At 41.2% G+C, this 20,317-nt stretch overlaps 2 protein-coding genes across 2 annotated transcripts; one reads left to right on the forward strand and one right to left on the reverse strand.

Moving 5' to 3' along the window:
- Window positions 1-8,388: 8,388 nt before the first annotated feature.
- Window positions 8,389-10,204, forward strand: LOC308364646 (Krueppel-like factor 13; the record flags this gene model as incomplete). Its single annotated transcript, XM_080837846.1, has 2 exons — window positions 8,389-8,887; window positions 9,972-10,204. 2 exons carry the CDS (start codon window positions 8,389-8,391, stop codon window positions 10,202-10,204), a joined length of 732 nt encoding a protein of 243 aa, XP_080693972.1.
- Window positions 10,205-14,979: 4,775 nt separating this feature from the next.
- LOC308364642 (procollagen galactosyltransferase 1-like) lies at window positions 14,980-19,588 on the reverse strand (the record flags this gene model as incomplete). The annotated part of the gene is made up of 9 exons (XM_080837841.1): window positions 14,980-15,232; window positions 15,396-15,602; window positions 16,004-16,131; window positions 16,230-16,362; window positions 16,515-16,621; window positions 17,119-17,192; window positions 18,294-18,413; window positions 18,966-19,170; window positions 19,385-19,588. The coding sequence occupies 9 exons, from the start codon at window positions 19,586-19,588 to the stop codon at window positions 14,986-14,988; spliced, it is 1,425 nt and encodes a 474-aa protein (XP_080693967.1). The 3' UTR covers window positions 14,980-14,985.
- Between the last annotated feature and the right edge of the window lie 729 nt (window positions 19,589-20,317).

A 20,317-nucleotide genomic window follows, 5' to 3' on the forward strand; every position in this document is an offset into this window, starting at 1 on the left:
ACCAAATCATGGAGATTTATAATGGTTGTATAATTGTAATAGTGGCCTTAGCTTGTGGCCCACAAATCAGACTTAAGATACTTCTGACCTGTTGCTGGTCAGTCATCTGGGTGCACAGCCTCCGAACAGTAGCAATGACCTCCTGCACTGCAAACTTTTGTACTTTGGCATCTATTGCATCTTCAAATACTAGGTCAGTCAGATATCTGGACCTTCGTTTGTCTGGTAAGGATCACAAGTTATTAGACATATAATCAAGTCAAGTCAAGTCAAGTGTTCATTTCAATTAATAATGAAATGCTATAAATGATGATTTAATTATAATAGTATAATTATAATTATACTATAAAGTATATAGTATAATAACCTTTATTGCACTGTATTGTACCTATTAACTCTGAAGTCAACTAATTACTGGATCTTACCAAAACCCAGAGGTATGTTGTCCAGGGTCCTCAGCATTATAAGAACTGATACAGTCTTTGTCTGGACTTCTCCAGACAGTCCAGATGATGCTAGCAAGGAAACGGTTTCTGTGCAGTTTACTTTCTCCATTGTATTTTTCCTCAAATGTTGGACGCACTCATGTTTCATGGAAAGAACCTAGTGAATTTATACAAACAAAAACTGAATAAATACTGCATTAAAAAAACTATTTCTCTGCAATGACTGCAGTACACAAATATGGTGTTCTCAGGCGAAAACCTCTGAAACAACTTCATATGATGTCAAAAACTTAGAAACCTAAGTACCTCTTGGTACATTTAGGTAACATATCTGTCCCTATCTTCAGCCTTTGTGTTGGCTTAGATAGCATTAAGAAACCTCACAGTAACTCACGTTGTTTTCTTTCAGTGCCACAGAGTGTTGCCAGAACTCAGACATCCTTTTTTGATGACACTGCTGAAGGCTCCGTGCCTTGACCAGTACACTCCCCCGGCGCTCATACCGGCTCATGCATGTTCCATACACATCGGTCTGGATAAGGGACAAATAGAATGTTAACCTCCCTCATGATTATACACTCCTGAGTTAGTATACATGATAGAGGAATGTATATTTGTTTTGAAAGTAATATTAATTGGTGAGAGGACTTAATGTATAAATCTCAGTGTTTTATTTTTACGTCATTCAATAAGACATCTAGACCAGCTCCATGTTCATAGTACACAGTGGATATAGAAATGTGACAATACAATTATGCATCAGTTTCAGGGCTCACTCCAATGACTATGACAGTGACTCCAGAGACAATACTCAAGTTACTTTCCAATAGCACACTGCACATGTATTTGGAGCCCATGGCTGACCCCGGGGTCCTCACCTCTTCCACCATCACCCGGGTCCCTACGGAGTGGGAGGTCTGGAGCATGCTCAGTATGGCTCTCTTGATGTTGAGCGCCCACACCTGCTCTCCCTCCTGTGGGCACAGCACAGTGACCTTTCCTTCCTGAAGTGAGAACCACAGGGGGTTCTTCTCCAGTGACTCCCTGGGAAATCAAAACACCAGATGGGGCGTCTGAAGCTTCAGAGGCATCTTCTCAGAGCATCCAGAATACACAGATGGGACAACTTCCCTATACTTCACATCGCATTTTTGATAACTTTCACATTACTCTGGGTTATGGGTATGTGTTATTCACTGAAATCGATAGTTATTTTGCTTATCTCAAACTCTCACCTCGCACTTTTGAGCCGGAGCACTGTGTTTTCTCTCTGTGAGGAACTGCGCTTCATCTGCGGATTCCTGAGCTGTGTCAATATCAACAAATTCATTTACACAGCCTCGAGGCCTAGTTCTCATTTGGGTAAGTTTCCCATTCTGCAAGTAAATAAACAGTTAAGTTAAAAAGAAACAAACCTTCATCATCATCATTGGACAGTTGGGAAACACATCTATGTCCACTACACAGTCGAGAGACAGCTGGCTGCCCATGTTGGAGTGAGTCTGCAGACTTGAGCTCGCAGTTGTGCTGTACCTGAAGGTGCGCCTCACTGCATGCTGATGCTCCACTTAAACATAACATAAAATAAACATAACAACACAATAAACACAAAACATAACTTTGCTGTTATTTAAAGAATTTCAGAGAAATAAGTGAAAGGTTTTGTTGTACATTCAATAAAGTGTCTCACTGAACTCGCTGTTTCTTTGTTATAAAACACATACGGTTGAAGAAATGAGAATGAGTATGAAAGAGTGGACCTCACCACCGCAGGCTGTTCGGCAGGTTTCATCCCCCTTAACGGCATGCTCTTCTGCTAATAAAACCAAATAAAAGCAACTGGACATTTACATTGTGCTGTCCTAATTTAACAAACTGGACATTTACATTGTAGCATATATCAATATCTACACACCTGGAATGATTAGGTAATTGCTTTTATCATGCTGTACCACTACAGATCATGTTATCACAACATTAAATAAATATATAATGTATGTAGATGTATTACTAAACTGACATGAAATATTTATTGAATAAAAGGTAAATTAAGCTGCTTACCGCTTACAGTGCTCATCAGAAGTATGAATAGGAGTTCCCCTCCTAAATGCACTGATCCAGGAAACATTTTTGTACTACTGTGATAAATAAGAGTGAAGCCTGATAACTAAATCTCTACCCAACAGCAGCCTGGTCAGACATTGCAACTCCACATCCTGTCTGTGATCTGTGATGCTTGGTTGTCCACTCCATGGACACACAGCAACCAATCAGGCGCTGACATCCCGATCCCATCCATGTGGTCAATCTGACCCTAACACCCATCTAAGTTTGTGAGTGAGTTTATAGTTGAGCTGACAGTTTTATTTACATATATTTTGGTCATGAAAAAGGCATCAAAACATTTTCAAGAGTTATATGACTGGTCTGATTACTGCTCATGTATATTGGCTAGTTAAGCTTTAGGGTAATGCTGACATCACATCGCCAAAGTGAGATTAGACTGAAATGTCAATTGAGGGTGGTCTAATACAGTGTGGAGCAAAAAGCTTTGATGGAATATAGTCATGTGAAGGACAGATAGACACACCTGTTGTCCCAACAAGTTGCCCAGACTATAGTCTATGTAGTTCCATGAACATCACAACACATTCACAGCACATCATTGCCAACTATATCAGTGCCATTAGGTATTGAGCTGACTAGTCTTAGAACAAAACTGCCTACCTCCCTGCAACTTTCCATTGCCTCTCACCTCCATACTGCAGCATGGCTTTCCATTAATTTACTAAGAGAGACCTCTAGTGGTTGTACTGTTGAAGTCTTTTTTTGTTTGTTTCCTTGACAATAGATGTTACAAATTACAGAAGAGAAGATGATCACAAAATGTACACCAGTTAAGCAGAGCCACAGAGCAATTTGTTTCTAATCTAGCTGTTTTTACATTCAGATAAATGCATGCATTAAGATGATGTGCAAGAAATGTCTTTATCTAATGTCTATATCTAATGAGCAACCAAAATTTCAAAATGGGTTTCTTGATCAGTAAGTACAATTCTAAAGAGTGGACAATACACGCTGTCAGTTATTTTCTTAAATGCACTACACCTGGAAGGGAGGGGTGGATTCTTATGTTGGCATGTCTCTTAAGATAGCAAGAAATGCTACCTTTACTGTGAACATCTGGAGAGTTGTCAGAGGAGTCTGCTATTTAAAACTCAAAACAAACATCTGCATCCAGTGGAATGCAAACTCTTGATTGCTGACTGAAAGTCTGGTGAACTACAACATTGTTATATGAAAAGCATGTTTTCTGCTAGCAGCTTGGATGCCACTGCATGTCATACATGTCTAACCAGAGGTCTGTCCATAGGCAAAAGAGGAATTATTTCTCAGGCAAGGGATAGGAATCTAAAGCCACCAGAAATACAGAACATGCCGGATTAGGAAAGGCATGGTGGCTAGTCGAACCTTCAACCAACTCTTAACCTGTACCGTGGTATTTGCTACCAGTAGCTCTTTCAGAATATTGCTGATGATAATTACAGCAGACTAGTCTAGCTGGAATGATTTAGTTTAGAAGTGCATAAAGGGGTATCCATGACTGGGGAGCTGGAGACAATAGACTGGTAACCATCTAACTGGTAACCTCCGTTGTGGTTGGAATATCTGGTAGCTGCTCTGAGGTGGCATTTTGTGGTCAGACTGACTAGCAGCTTCCTAGAGCCCCACAGGACATTACTTATGTCCCACTCTTGTAAGTTTGGTATTGCCCATTGCCTTTAAAGTGGTCAGATAGGGTTGTAGGAGCTGATGACAAATCCAGCTGGTGAGGACAGGGTCAGCCTCAAGATAAGGCTTGTCAGACAGCTGGTACAAGATGGTGTCATATGTAGATAGTCCTAGTGGTTGGAGTATTTATTAAGCCCCCCTGGTATGTTTAGCTGATGAAACCCCCTCAAGTTGTGGAGTGTACCCCGCTTTCACACCAATGTCCAAAAAACAAATCAGGCTCCAAACCCCCTAATGGACAGTGTACACATGTATTTGTTTACAAGCTGAAGGATATGGAACCTGCAAAGACAACGACAGAAGCCAAAGAAGTTATATTTTACACAAATATGACTTTTGAAATTGTATTTATTGTGACATCAGAGGTGAACAATAACATAACCAAAGAATAACAAAAAAAAGAATGACACATTTTAATCTTGCTGAAATACTGTTATCTAATAACATGTTATTGGCAACACACTTAATAAACATTGTAAGTGTAAACAGTGTAATTTAATACAACCTAGCTGAGGTATGCTTTTAAGGTTGCAGACTTTCAGGGCTTATTGGCGTGATATTTACGAAAACTGATCAAACTTTTTGGCGTGAGGTTGTTTTATTCGGATGCTAGCCTGAAACAGGACAGGTTGATGTCTTTGGGCATCTAGAAAAACTACAAATCTCTGTGAGACAGGAAAGACACAAATAATGTAAAGCCTGTTGCATTCCTTCATAAATAACATTGGCAGGGATGTTTAAAAACTCAAACATCATGCAAGCGCAAAACAACGTGATTGTTGTGTGAGGTGGTGCTATAAAGCATTATGTAGTTCTCTCGAGAGGTCTCGCGCCCTGTACCCCAAAGTTACATAGTGCAATACCAGGCCCACTAGGCATGCTGGGGCAGTGGCACAGATGCCATTCTCCATATTACAAGTCAGTGTAGCACCAAAATGAAGCTGCTTTTGTAAAATTGTTACATAATGTTACTTCAATAAACAATACTACACTGAGTGGGCACAAACTTAATTGGAATGTTACTGTCAAAATCAAAATTGCATTGCTGCACTGAAATAACTTCCTTATAATTAGCATCCCTCAAATCTCTTTAAAATGGTGAAAAGAACTTCTATACGAGCCTGATGTCAAATTGTGTTCAAATGTACGTTCAGATGTGGGTCACCTTACACTCTCCGGGTTCATGCCTGTTTTGACAAGAATGATAAGGGCTCCCCTTTGTGTTAAAATGTTCCTTGTCAGACCTGATTAATAATGGCTTACACTAACATGTATGCTACAGCTAAGTAGGATGAAGGCTGTAAACCGTCTTAGATACAATAGGCACCACAGCAGTCTGTCAGAATCAGGAACTGTGCCTTTTGTAAAATGATTAAACACACTCTCAAGGATGTATCTCAGCCCTGTGGTTTTTGCACTCTTCATCTATGACTTGAGTGGTGTTCATGACAACTACAAATCATAAACAAATTAACTAAAAACTGAACTCTGAAACATCATACCAGTGTAACAGTAGTAACAACGACCATAACCCACAGCCAGTCTGTTTTTCCTACTCAACTAATGACACATTCCAGCATCTAAATGCAAGAGCCAGACTGCGAACAGTGCTTGGGCACCTGTGGCAAGATAAGAGAGAAAAATAATCATGCAGTGGCATAAATCCGAATTTCCTGTATAGCAGTGCCAGTTCCTGGGTGGCTGTGATCTGATTATTATTTAAAGACAAAGACTCAATGTGCAGTTACATTACTGGTGACAGAATATAACGGATGTGACCAGAATGAACACCAGCTGAAAATGTATACAGCATGTCATAACAAAGAAAGTAGGTTAAGGTGTTGTGAACTCCAGTCCATCATTCTAAACAACAAGTGTATCAAGGGACATATTAGCTCAGCGTTATTTAGCTCGATAATAGGTTGGTATAGGCGTGCTGCAAAAACACCAAAGGCCAATTTGCAGACTAAAGATGTTGCTGTCTTTGTTAGCTATAGGCCTATATATACAGCCGCGGAAAAAATTAAGAGACCACTTCAAAATTATCAGTTTCTCTGGTTTTACTATTTATTGGTATGTGTTAAAGTAAAATGTACATTTTTGTTTTATTCTATAACCTACTGGCAACATTCCTACCAAATTTCAAATACAAATATTGTCATTTAGATCATTTATTTGCAGAAAAATGACAATTGGTCAAAATAGCAAAAAAGATGCAGTGTCTTCAGACCTCGAATAATGCAAAGAAAACAAGCTCATATTCATTTTTAAACTACACAATACTAATGCTTTAACATAGGAAGAGTTCAGAAATCAATTTTTGGTGGAATAACCTTGATTTGAATTCACAACTTTCATGTGTCTTGGCATGCTCTCCACCAGTCTTTCACATTGCCGTTGGGTGACTTTATGCTACTCCTGGCGCAAGAATTCAAGCAGCTCGGCTTCTTTTCATGGCTTGTGACCATCCATCTTCCTCTTGATCACATTTCAGAGGTTTTTTTATGGGATTCAGGTCTCGAAATTGGGCTGGCCATGACAGGGTCCTGATCTGGTGGTACTCAATCCACACCTTTACTGGCCTGGCTGTGTGGCATGGAGCATTCTAAGTTCGTCTTCTCTGATGAGTCCAATTTCACAGTAGGTGCAAGACTCTGTGGCTTGTAGGCCTCTTCAGGTCTCCGTCTAACCATCAGACGACCATGTGTTGGGCAAAGCTGAAAATTGGACTCATCAGAGAAGACGAACTTAGAAGAACCTCCAGTCTGTTTGGTTCAATCCTTATGGTCTTTTACAAACCTCAGCCAGGCAAAGTACAACGTTGTCCCGGAAGAAAAACTTGCTTCCTTTTGCTCTGACAATGTTCCCCAACTCTGAGAAGTGTTTTTTCCAGCAGGGCAATGCTCCATGCCACACAGCCAGGCCAGTAAAGGTGTGGATGGAGTACCACCAGATCAGGACCCTGTCATGGCCAGCCCAATTTCGAGACCTGAATCCCATAAAAAAACCTCTGAAATGTGATCAAGAGGAAGATGGATGGTCACAAGCCATGAAAAGAAGCCGAGCTGCTTGAATTCTTGCGCCAGGAGTAGCATAAAGTCACCCAACGGCAATGTGAAAGACTGGTGGAGAGCATGCCAAGACACATGAAAGTTGTGATTTCAAATCAAGGTTATTCCACCAAATATTGATTTCTGAACTCTTCCTTAGTTAAAGCATTAGTTTTGTGTAGTTTAAAAATGAATATGAGCTTGTTTTCTTTGCATTATTCGAGATCTGAAGACACTGCATCTTTTTTGCTATTTTGATCAATTGTCATTTTTCTGCAAATAAATGATCTAAATGACAATATTTTCATTTGAAATTTGGTAGGAATGTTGCCAGTAGGTTATAGAATAAAACAAAAATGTACATTTTACTTTAACACATAGGCTACCAATAAATAGTAAAACCAGAGAAACTGATAATTTTGAAGTGGTCTCTTATTTTTTTCCGCGGCTGTATACTACCAAATATAAATTGGCATTTTGCTTTGAATTGGCAGGTATCGCACAGAAATTCTAAAACTCGGTTTAAAATAGTCCCATGTCCCCATCCATTGCCTAATCTGGGTTAGCAGATTACCATGGCCCAGTGTCAATCTTGCTATGGGCTGCGTGTGCAACACACAGTTTCACGTTGTTTTTTACATTAAAATTATATTCTACATAGTATGATGTACCAAATTAATATACGTATCATATACCAAGAACAGTTTCTGTCTGTCACTTCTGAATTCATCTGAGTTACCGAGCCTCCTCCCACATCCTTCAATCTGCACTCCACGCCTGCAGTGCGACGTCACTTGCTGCGTGTTTCCCTCTCCCCGGGTGCGTAGGTTTCACCGGCTTACTCGCAGACACAATGAAACAAGGGGCAATGTAGGACACCACGTTGGGGATTGGAGCAAAGCGTCTCGGTTGCATTTTTCAGCTTTTAACTGAACATATTTCGGTCTTGATATTTGAAAACAAGTCAGTATTTGTTGCTGGCGACGTTGGATAGCTAAGGCTAAGGTTACTGGGCAACCATTTGGAAAATCTTTGAAAGGATCAGCGCTATCGAGGAAACGGGGCGAACCTCTCCTGGCCTTTCGTTTGATAAATTTACAATGTCAGTGTTTGCTTATTCGGATTATTTTGCTGCCGAATGTCTGGTGTCGATATCCAGTGGCCCTGTCCTCCATCGACCCACCCCGATGGCTGCGGCTACCCAGGCCCCACCTCAGGGCCTTCCTCCCGGGGAGCCAGACGGGTCGAATGAGGACATGGAGGTACGAGAGACCCTGAAACTGGAGGGGGCAAATATGATGTCGGTGGCAGAAATCCTAACGAATCTCCACGGTAAATTCCGGCCAATGTCGGCCTATTCGGATAGCAGCAATTCGTCGTGCGGAGAAAGCGGCTACACCACGTTGTCCGACTCAACCACTCCTACCCCAACCATGACCCCCTCTGGCACCCCAGTCCCAGGACAGTACAATACCTCTCAACAGATCTTAGGGGGTGCACCGCGCTCGCCCACCAAGCGTCACCCATGTACTTTCGACGGTTGTGATCGGGTGTATGGCAAATCTTCTCATCTGAAAGCGCACATCAGAACCCACACAGGTACAGTAAAAACCCATGGTAGGCTACATATGAGCCTATATGCACATAGTAGGCCTGTTCATTGTCTTCCCCAAGCTTTTTAAACTAAACAGACACGACCACATGTAAGCGTCCACTGAAGGCAGCAGAAACACACTCCTTTGTGATATGTGAAAAGGGTTGACATTTCCATAAAGTAGGCTAGTGACAAGCCACGATGGCGTTCAGGGGACCCTATATGTGATATCACGGGGACGTTTTACTGCGGCGCACTAGCGGAGAAACAAAGTGGCTCATTACGTGAACAAACAGTATCCTTTAAAGTTATGTTGACCAGACAGCAACTTTGTTTAACTTTTGGTACTTGTTTATACACACCGGGTGATTGCCATGTTCTGCATTTAGTCGTCACACTTGGAAAAAGTCATTGGAAAATATAAATTTAGTCGATGGATGAGGGGTCGATTTTTTGTCTTTAGCTATTAGAATACCATAGGCAACAAAAGAGAGGAAAACTCCCAAATGGGGCCCTAGAACAAAGAAGTCTACGAACAAAGGAAGAAGCGAGGGAGGACCAAAATTCACAGTGACGGGTCTTTCATTTGCATATGAAGAGATTTGGAGTACGAGCAGTACACGTGGTTGTGGTTAGATTACACAGGTTGTTATATGATCCGAGTTTTTAATCACACGAACCCATCCTCCAGGGACATTCATGAAACCTCCTGTACAACTTCTCAAGTACATTTTATGGTAAACAATAAAGCCTCAAGCAGTTTTGCTAGTCCTTAGATTTGAGTTTTTAACTTTGTTCAGAGTAGTGCTGGGTTAGTGCTGAGGACTTGTGTCTACATGCGGTCCTCACAGTGATGGGGTGCTTAATATACTTGCAAAGAGTCAGATATGTCAAAAGGAGTTTGGGCCATTTAGTTTTAAAGCAGTGTGAATATGAATGTAAAGTATTTTTTTTAAAGGAAATACTTAACTTGAAACTAATGATATATGTGTAGGTGTAGTTCACTGATATAGAGAGGATGAATGGGTGTTGCATCTGCAAGCGATGTACTAAGGATAAGTATAAATACTTTCTTTTGTTGTCTCTCAGGTGAGAGACCATTTCCGTGCAACTGGCCCGACTGCGAGAAGAAGTTTGCTCGGTCAGACGAACTGGCACGCCACACCCGCACCCACACAGGTGAAAAGCGCTTCCTGTGCCCGCTCTGCGACAAACGCTTCATGCGCAGTGACCACCTCAACAAGCACGCCCGCCGCCACCCTGGCTTCCAACCCTCCATGATCGTCCGCAAGGCGTCTGCTGGGCTCATGGAGCTTCAGTGAAACCCTCAGGTCTGGCCCGGATGGGTACCACAGGGGCATGGGGGGGGGGGGGGAGGCAGCCACACACCCTCAATCAAACCAGCTCATTCAGGCTGCCATTCTCTGCTAGGCTTTCCTGGGCCTCGTCCACGATGCAACCAACCACTTATGCTATACAACACAGAGCCTCATAACTTTTGATGTTTCTTTGAATCCGAACACTCACAGCTGCAGGGATCTTTTGTGCTCCTTCAGTCCCCACACATGCCATGGGCTAATACAAAAAGTTTTGTTTAGAGAGAGCGTGTGTGTGTGTGTGTGTGTATGTGTGTGTGTGTGTGTGTGTGTGTGTGCGTGCGCATGCTCTCTTGGTTTATGCCCTTCCACAACCAACATGTGTACAGTCTAGTTGTGGGATTGGGGAAGCCTTACGGTGCTCTGTTTATTACCAATTATCCATTCCCATATATTTGCTCTTTGTGATATTGTGTTATACATGTCTGATAAGTGAGAACTTACACATTTAGAAGCACATCCAGTAGTTGTCTAATCTTGACAGCAGATCATGAAGCATTTGGCAGGGACACAAAATGCTTATTTTTTTGGAATCTCGTTCTATGCAGGGCATTTGTAGTAGTCATATTAATTCCTGGCTGTGCTCGACGCTCTCATAAAACATGTGATGGTGTTTTACCGGGTGTGTGACTGCCGTCAAAGCTGAAGGGTCACCACAGTGTAGTATTCAATGATGTTTCCCTTTTTCCACATCCCACATTCCCTGGTCATTAGTTATGCGTGTTGCACTCTTAGGGTTGTCCCCTGTTGTTCTTTCTACCAGCTTACTGACCAAGTTGAAGCTTGGTGTACTCCTGCACGGGAACACCTGAATTAGAAAGGTGCTCACTTCCACTTCCGCATGCTAGCTACACAGTTAGCTTAGCAATTTTGGCATGGCCGCCTGAGTTCTCTTTGGTTTACAAGGTGGTCGCAGCCCCAAATGCTAAGCGCAGCTTTGCTATGTTTATGAGTAGTGGATGCACACATCCACTCAAGCTGTAAACACAATTGGCCATTACATATAGTGTCCACTAAAGGGGGGCCTCTTGAGGCCTAAAATAAGCTTAGCTTAAAGGTGAGATGGGGAAACGCTGTATATCTATGTATTCTCTTTTTCCACTGCAAAACTTTTTGAGTTAAATGATTGCTATTTACATTAATTATATTTTCAATAATAATATTTCTTGAGTTCCAGTCAACACTTTGGACCTTTAGCACCAAAAAAATGGTTCGAAGTGGTGGGTTAATTTTCCTAGTAATTTCCTAGTGTAGAGCAACTTTTTGTTTCTAAGAACCATGAAGTGTTGACACGTTGGCACATGGTGTAGCACTGTGTCAAATGGTGATTCAATTATATATATATATATATATATATATCATATATATATATATATACACACATCACCACATATATATATACACACTTAAATCTGCAACAGTAGAGATGTTATCAGAAATACTACACGGAGTAAAATCTGTTGATGAATTATAGTCCTTATATTAGGGGTGACCGAGTATACACTTAGTTAGGATAGCGCTGCTTGTGTATATATGCGTGTGTGTCTGTGTGTACGTCCCCATTTCTTTCATTTGCTAAAGATAAAGGGGAGAACAATCTACTTTCTGCACAGGCCAGTCTGTGAACTTACATTATCTCAGAGAATGAAACACATCAGGAAAACTCAGAAAGCCTTAAACTATTTCATAACTTAATTTGCACCATTGTTTACAGGTTAACATTTTTCTACAGATGTATAAGCCACACGGCACAACACAACTAAAGATATACACATATGCAAGATTGCACTTTTCTTATTGGTGTTTGTTTATAAATGCTATTTGCCTGCTAGTGTGATAGGTTACACTGTTTAAACGTGCTTCTACAAATGAACACTGTGGAAATGGACTGAGATCTATCACAATAAACCAATGCTTATCCTGTATATGCACCTATGTCCAAGTGCTTAGACAAGCGCAAGACAGGACAAAGGAATCTGGACTTGATTGTTGAATTTAGAGTTTATTGTTCGGTTGGTCTTTAAGTTTAGTGTCAGGTCATAATATTATTTAATTTTTTTTCTTCAGTTATTTTCAGGAATCTGTCTTTAAGACATTCTTTGAACACACATTTACAATGGGTAACAGGAGTTTGGCCACCAAAGCAGGATCTCATTGCTAACAGATGAAGCCTGAAGAGGGCAGTACATACACTGTCTGCCGAAAGTCTTCCCCGCTTGTGCGCTTGTCTTACCTGATACTGCAACAGTGGGTTGTATTTAATCACTGTTTCTCCAGTTACAACTGTATCTGCTTAACTTGAAAGCACGTTGCTTCGTGTCGATGCGTAATGATGTACAGCAGTCTGCAGACTGCTTCAGATAACTGCTGGCAGTTATTTGGAATTAAATGGTGAATGCCCTTTGTGGAAACAAGCAACAAACCAAACCAGACCTATTTAATTTGTTATGTGTGAATTTTTATTCCCAAAATTATTTTTACAAAGGTTGTCATGGATACATGTGCATCAAGGAACCACCTTTTTTCCTTCTTCTAATTTGTTTAATTTCTTTTCCCCCACTGCTGTCCCAATGTCACATTCCCCCTGAGGTTTTGTATCTGTACACCTCTCAGTTTCTGTATGGGAGAGACTGTTAGCATTGTATCCATTCAGGACCTTCATGATGTTTACAACATATTATCAATGACCAAGATCATGCTCAGTTTTAAACCAATGTCTACAACATATTTCACTGAATAAGGTATGTCCAACAATGAAATAGACTCTTTTCAGAGTAAGAAGAGCCTTACAAACAGCTCTACACATGGGTCATAGCCTTCCTGTTTTGTGTTTTTGTTTTGTACAGTGCTTTAATAACATTGAGTATAGGCTTAGTTTAGGCCCTGCTAGGGGTGTATGGTATGGCTTATAATGCTGAATACCTTAAAAGGTAGACCTTAATTTACAGACGACAAAAGATTTTAGTAGGTTGGAATTTCACCAGCATGGAAAGGTAGTGCCATGTAAATGGTATAGGAATGGTATGTGCCCTGATAGCAATGGTAGACTGGATAGTTCAGAAAAGGCTGTCCCCTACTAGTGATCAATCTCTGACTTAGTAGTTCAGTTATGAGTCAGAGAGTCAATAATCAACTCTGCCTAAGCAGATCTCTCTGGAAGTTTGGACACAATTCAGAGGTTGTGATGACTGATGTTAATGGGCTTTGATGTTGTCCAGCCTACCCAGAATGCTTTACTTCCCTTCACTTGGCACTATGGAACTCGTGCTCACCCCTGAGTGTTGAGTATCCTTTGGAAACAGTGATGGTCTTTTTGGTCAAGGTCGATATAAACAATTATTATGTATCCTCTAACAGAGGATTGTGGACCTAAATACTGAATCTGCTCAGGTGTTAAAAAACGAAAACAAAATGATTTAAAAAAAGTTTGTCATGCAGCACCTAAGTAAAATATTTTTTTTGTTTCTTTGTATTCTTTTGGATTAATTTATTACATCCTATTATTTGTGTGATTTTAAGTATTTTTTTTAATAGCTTATGTTGTGGTATCAAACAGTACTAATAATCGATTTTTTTTTGCCTCAAACAAAACTGCCAGTGCTTTTTAAATAATAAATAAAAATATTAAGATTCAATTCAAAATGTCAGCTGTATTGTGTGTTATTTTGTCATTTTGTTTCTAGCAATAACATCCTCCAGGATTAGCTACGGATGGTGAATGTATTCAGCTTGTTGTTCTCAGTTCCCCAAACCAAACCTTGTCAGCAGGTATGGCCTTTGAATGGCCTTCAAAGCTTTAGTCAGGCTTCCAGCGCAGTCTTTTGTGATTTTAGACTGACTGCATGGATGTTGCTAGGTGTTTCAAGCATCTTGTTACTTAATTTGACATCAGTCTATCGATGGATCCAGACCCCAAGCCGGTGGTTCTTCAGAAATAAGCAGGTGTCAAGTAACAGGGTGTAGCACCAGAGAGAGGCATATTAGAATGAAACTGAGACAGTGCTTTGATGATGAGTGTTATTTATAACATGAACATGAGGATTTTATTCAGCACAAAGAACATTCTTTTAATCTCCAAATTACTGGTACCTCTGTTTATCGTTCTCACAGGACGTCATAGTATTCATTTGTCAAGTGTAATTTGTCACATTACGTTTTCCTCAGTAGTCAGTTAGTAGCACAGTTTGTGTGAAACTGTTGGCAAACTTTAAAAAAAATAGGTATGTGAGCAATTTATTAGAGTACCTCCCATCAGAGTCTTTCTCAATCCTGCCCTCTATGGATCCACAGCACCTCTCGTTTTAGACCTGGGGGCATTCCAATGATGAGGTTTAGTGACAAACCTGAGGAAGTTAACACTGAGTAAGTGGTAAACCTTCTAAAAGAAGAGCCCTATGGCTTTGTTCTGGGTTAATTTACCTTTGTTCTGGGTTAATTTACCCAGGTCACTAAACCATGTAATTGAAAAGAACCCTGTTCCTGTACCTCATCATATGAGCAACTAATCTAAGGCAGCTGTAAAGTGGGGCCTTCAACCATGTGAGTAGGCTACGATTTGCAATTGCATGTAAAAAACAGTGCTGTGGATCCCAACAGTAGTAGCAGGATTAAGAGATTATAGATGTAGTTCAGACTGCTATCCACCTTAGCTTGAAATGTGTTTTGGTCTCCATCTGGGCTTTTTATTTATTTTTATTTAGTTTTATTTAGAGTTGTTTTTTTTTTGGTCACAGTTCATCCTGCTGACTGCTGCTGCTTGGTGAGCTTGAGACAGGAGGGTGTGTGCCGGCGTGGTTCTTTTGGGTGCTCTCCCGGTCCCAGTCAGTGCTCATGTTCTCATTGTCCCAGATGGTGGAGGTCTCTGTGTCACTGGTGTAGCCTGGCTCGCCCGTGTAATGTGTGGGGAAAAGCAGCAGAGGCTCCACGGAGAATGCCTTAAGATCCCTGCGCTCAAAGTGGGCCATGTACTCCTCTCTAGGCACAAATTATATAATATAAACACACACACCTAGTAAGGAATGAATATACACAAAAAACACTTTCATTTGGATTGTACGGGGACAGAAGACTTTTGTTGACCAAGACCACAGTCCTTGGTTAATTCAAAATAAAAAATTAGTGCATCATGTCAACTCACCTAGGATGCTTATCAAACATAACTGGCAGAAACTCATCCACTGGCAGCATCTTGCCAAATGGCTCTGCCTGGAGAAGCTTCCGGGCTCCTTGCAGAGAGAGGGCGTATCCCAGGGTCCAGTAGGAATAGTCTGGGTGCACCAGGTTCTTTACCCCCTCCACCCAGCGCTCAGGCTCCTTCAACTGCAACCGTTTCCGACCCACGTAACTGAGAGAGAACGGGGGTGGGGTAAAAGGGGAACGAGGCATGACCCAGTGCTCATTTGCATAAGCACCATCTGTTGCTCTACTGGAGTCCCAATCTGAAACTTGCCCAGTAAAAGATTTTGCAATAATTTGAGAACAAAACAGCAGAATATCTTAGACTTAATGGTAAAATACTGACACATTACTCCACAACTAAACAAAGACACCAGCAGTGATGGTGAGGTTGTTTAGAAATGTCTATAATATGAATAATGTGTCTCCTAATTTTACATTTACATTTATTCATTTAGCAGACGCTTTTATCCAAAGCGACTTACAAGGATGTATACACATTTTTTACATTTACACTGATGGCACACTGCACATCAGGAGCAAATTGATGTGTAAGCAGCTGAATCTCACATGAGGTCCCAGTCAAGACCAGTAGCCTTTACGTCCTGCATGATGGTGATCAGGCGGCTCTTGAAGCGAGTCACGAATCTCACATCATCTTCCAGCAGAAGCACTTGCTGCTGTCCTTTCTCCACCATCTAGGGGGCAACGTGGTGACTAACACAAGTGCTTTGACGGTGGCCAAATGCTCATCCTGTGCTACACTATGAATGTGTAAGTTGATGATGCGGCATACCTGTTTCCAGATGTTGTAATGACTGAGGAAACATCCAATCTCTCCCCTTGTCAGGACACGTTCAGAATATGGGTCTTTGTAATTAGGGAGCATTTCAATGCCCAGTTCCAGCAACTGAGAAGTGTTCAGAGCTCTGTGAGAGAGGAGAAACAGAGGAAGAAAGAGAGAGAGGCAGACCTCTTGTTTGAAAACCATGTTGAACGGATATTCAGCAATGCCATCATAAACACGTTCATTGACCTTTAAATAAACAAGACCGGTTCTATGCAAGTTCTTTTGTCGTACTTGCCATCCACTGCATCAGTCTGTGTAGCCTCAAGGCCCAGAACATCCAGCGTGCTCAACATTCTCTGCCTCCGGTCCTGTCTGCGTTTCAGATTGATGAGGTAGATCTAACAATGGATGGGTTAGAGTTATAGCAAGAGTTACATGATGTCACTCATACAGTAGCTAACTCTAGATTTGTAGGCAATCACTATACCCACACACCGTACCTTGCACCAGAAAGTCCTAGGCATCCATTCAAATCTAACCTGTAATCTGGCCTTGGGGCTTCTAGTTCAGTTTGTTTACCCTCTTATTTTAAATTGATTTGGCTGGATTTAATCTCGCAGAGCTAGATATGTTTTACAATCTGCGTCTGGAGACAATCATGTAGGAAATCAGAAAATTATCAGTGTTATTCAGTCCAATCCAATCTAGTGACTTATGAAGGCAGATTTCGAAGTAGCAATGCAGGTTTAAACAGGGTAAAAGCCAAAGGTAGTTGTGCTTCGTGTCAAGTTGCGAGGAGGGAAGGAATACAAATGAAGAATCCATTTCAAAATCCGTATACAAATCCAAGATTGTAAGCGAAAGTAGATTGGTAAAAGTGAAAATGCATATTTACCTCATCAAACATCATTTTGCCTTTCTGCTTAAGTGGGGTATGCAAGAAATGTGATGGTTCCAAAGTATGCTTAACTAAAAAAAGAAATAACAACTATCAGGATGTTTGCTGACAATTTCATTGCTCGTATAGCCCACGCTGTATTTGCCGCGCCCAGAGAACTAGAAAATTCAGGCTGCAGTAAGGAGTTTTTGTCAAAAATTTGTGAGCTCACTACATAATATGCATATGCAAAAACGTATCTCAAAAAGTGGCAAATTGTTGCGTAATGTTACTTTAACAAGAATCACAATGGCTGAACTTGTAAAAGGCTTATTTTGGGTAACTTCTAATTAAGAGATGGAAAGAAGTGCAGAGGCAGAGATCATTGTAGTTAAACACAGGAAAAATCCTTGTGCTATTGGTTGAGGACTTCCCACAGCGGCGAACCTCTCACTCAACACAACAGGGTGCACTACAGCCATCATACCAATACTTAACAACAACAGCAACCCCAACAAAGATGCCTTTGTGAGCTTTTTACAGTGGGCACCTTCATTTGTCAGTGTTTTGTTGAATTAGGCCCATGACAACCATGACCAAAATGCCAGTCCAACCGGGTCCTCCAGCTTTACTTTGGTGCATTAGCTGTTGGCTCTTAGTATGCCATCTTCAGCCGCACTTATGCCCTGTAGATTAGGGTGGCTCTAAATATGGCCTCTTCTGCTATACCCATGCCCAGTTGATGCAGGCTCTTAATATGCCTAAATTATGCAAGTCATAAGTTATTTGAGTGGGGAGAAAAGACTCATTGAAGGGGGAAGGTAGTTGACGGCAGGAGGCAAAACGGTTCAATTCTGTCACTGCCGGAGGAATGAGATGGAGAAACGTCACAAAAAGGTGAAACTTCTCTCTCCTCTGTGAGAGGACTGAGAGTACATAGAGAGACTGTAAAAGAGAGGGGAGGGAGAGAGAGAGAGAGAAAGAGAGAGAAGTGGAAAGGCAGTGTTCTGTATGCAAACATTACGTTATTGCAGAGTTGATTTACTCAATCAAAGGAAACACTTCAAGGGCTTTTGCTTTACCTCATGCAACAACAATAAACAAAATATTACAATATATTTTACTTTGAAAATACATACTGTATTATACTCTGTTTAAATTTGTGTGTTTGAGAGTAATAATGTAAAACCTACTCAAAGCCTCAGAGACTATGAATGAAAAGCTCTCCACTTCTTCCTCCAGGTTTTGATCAGGCTTCACGGGCACAGGCAGGTACCCGTAGTGCTCTTTGTTACACACAAACATCTGCACACCTGGGTATGGTCGCATAGAGAAAAGAGAGGAATTATAGACAGGAGTGTAATTACAATCAGTCATCCTTTACAAATTTTCTTACACATTAATCATGCTCATTCATGGATGTATCATTTTCACAATAGGTGGACATTTTTTCTCAGATTTCCCAGTAGAGGGGAAACAAGAAACAGTGTGCACTTTCCTTCAAAGGCAGTCTGTGATTTTGCCAAAAAGGTTGTTGATCTGATCTCAACAGCCATGTTCCTGGAGCAATGTGATTGGCTAGTGTTGTGTATTGCTCAGTCCTAGCCACTTTGTTTGGCTCCCATTTACAAAGCTGGTAGTTTTTTCTTTTTGAACAGCACAGACAGAACAGACAACTAGAGGACCATGAGGAGCAATTTGCTGAATTTGATATTGGACAGCGTATTAGATTAGAGATGCGGGCTGCTCTTTTAAGGATTAAGCTACAGTACTCCACTGACTGCACAACATGTCATGATTAATGTAACAGCATGCCACCTACTCTACAAAGCTTAACAGTTGGTGCAGGTTCCTCCTGTACCAACCTGCTTGCTTAGCTGAGTAAGACAAGACCATTATATCATCCAGAATCCAGGGGTAGAGTGGATGGACTGGGTAGAAGGCCAGATCTCTGCTCGCATTTCGACGCAGGTCCAGCAGGAAAGTGGAGTGCACCATGGGAACGGCATGGCATCCCAAACGCTCCCCGTCTCTGATGGGTATGTACTCAGGGGTGCGTTTATAATAACCCTGTGGGAAAGAGCCAAAGCAACTAAGACAGGACAGACTAGTTTAGGGAGGCCACACTGGTGAAACATTATACACCATATAACTACATTATACACATTATAAACAAATCACTATAATGTAAAAGAATCAGTGCATCAAGTGGGAAATACAGTATACATTAACACTGAATGCATTTGGTATTAAAAGAATGAAGGTGAACAAAGGTGATGCGTACCTGGGGTGTCATGCCACACCAGAAATTGGAATAAAGAGTACGGGACTCCAGCATGGGTGCCACCAGAGTCTTATTCTCATTCATAAGCAGAGCCAACACTTTTGGATTTGTCAGCAGATTGTCACTGTCTGCAAACTGCAAGACAATGTGTGATTCCGATTTATGTGTAACAACACAAAAGGTCACATTTGTCAAAAGAGGCATGTGCACAGGCAGATGGTCCCTTCACAAAAAGAACTGTGAACTTCTATTTCTTTTTTCTATTTCTTATGTAAAATAGTATTTATTGTTACAATAGGTCTCTATTGCTCGTAGCTTGACTGTTCTCTCCCATGTACGTCGCTTTGGACAAAAGTGTCTGCTGAATGACTAAATGTAAATGTAAATGTGTAATATGGTATATCTTTAGATAAATATACAGTGGTGTAGTGGTCCCTGGAGAAGTGGGTATACTCTTAATTGTTTAAGCAGCCCATACAGCACAGGATAAACGCCCTGTTTTAAGAAGTGGGTATACGCAATTCTGACTGAAAAATAAGTGGGTATACTCCGTATACCTGCGTATACCCTGGACTACACCACTGCATAGGGCTTTGCATCACAAGAGAAATAAAAAAAAAACAGTGTCAAGTATTAGAACATATGCAGTCCCTGCACTGAACTAGAATTAGGAAAGTAGGCTGTGTATCTTCAGACTGCTTGATGCCACTGATGTCATACATTGGATTGTCAACTGCCGATGAGAATAAACTGTACTGTGTAAGCCCTGTAGATAAAGCATCGCTAAGTGGGAGCTGGTGTAGGTCTAACTGCTGGGTTCTCACCAGTATGAAGTCTGCCCACACAGCCCTGGCTCTCCTCAGTGCTGCTTGCCTCAGCTGCAACACATGGGTGTACCTGGAGTCAGCCCAGTGCTTCGGCCCCTGCTCCCCA

Source organism: Sprattus sprattus (genome assembly GCF_963457725.1).
Source record: "Sprattus sprattus genome assembly, chromosome: 4".
NCBI lineage: Eukaryota > Metazoa > Chordata > Actinopteri > Clupeiformes > Clupeidae > Sprattus > Sprattus sprattus.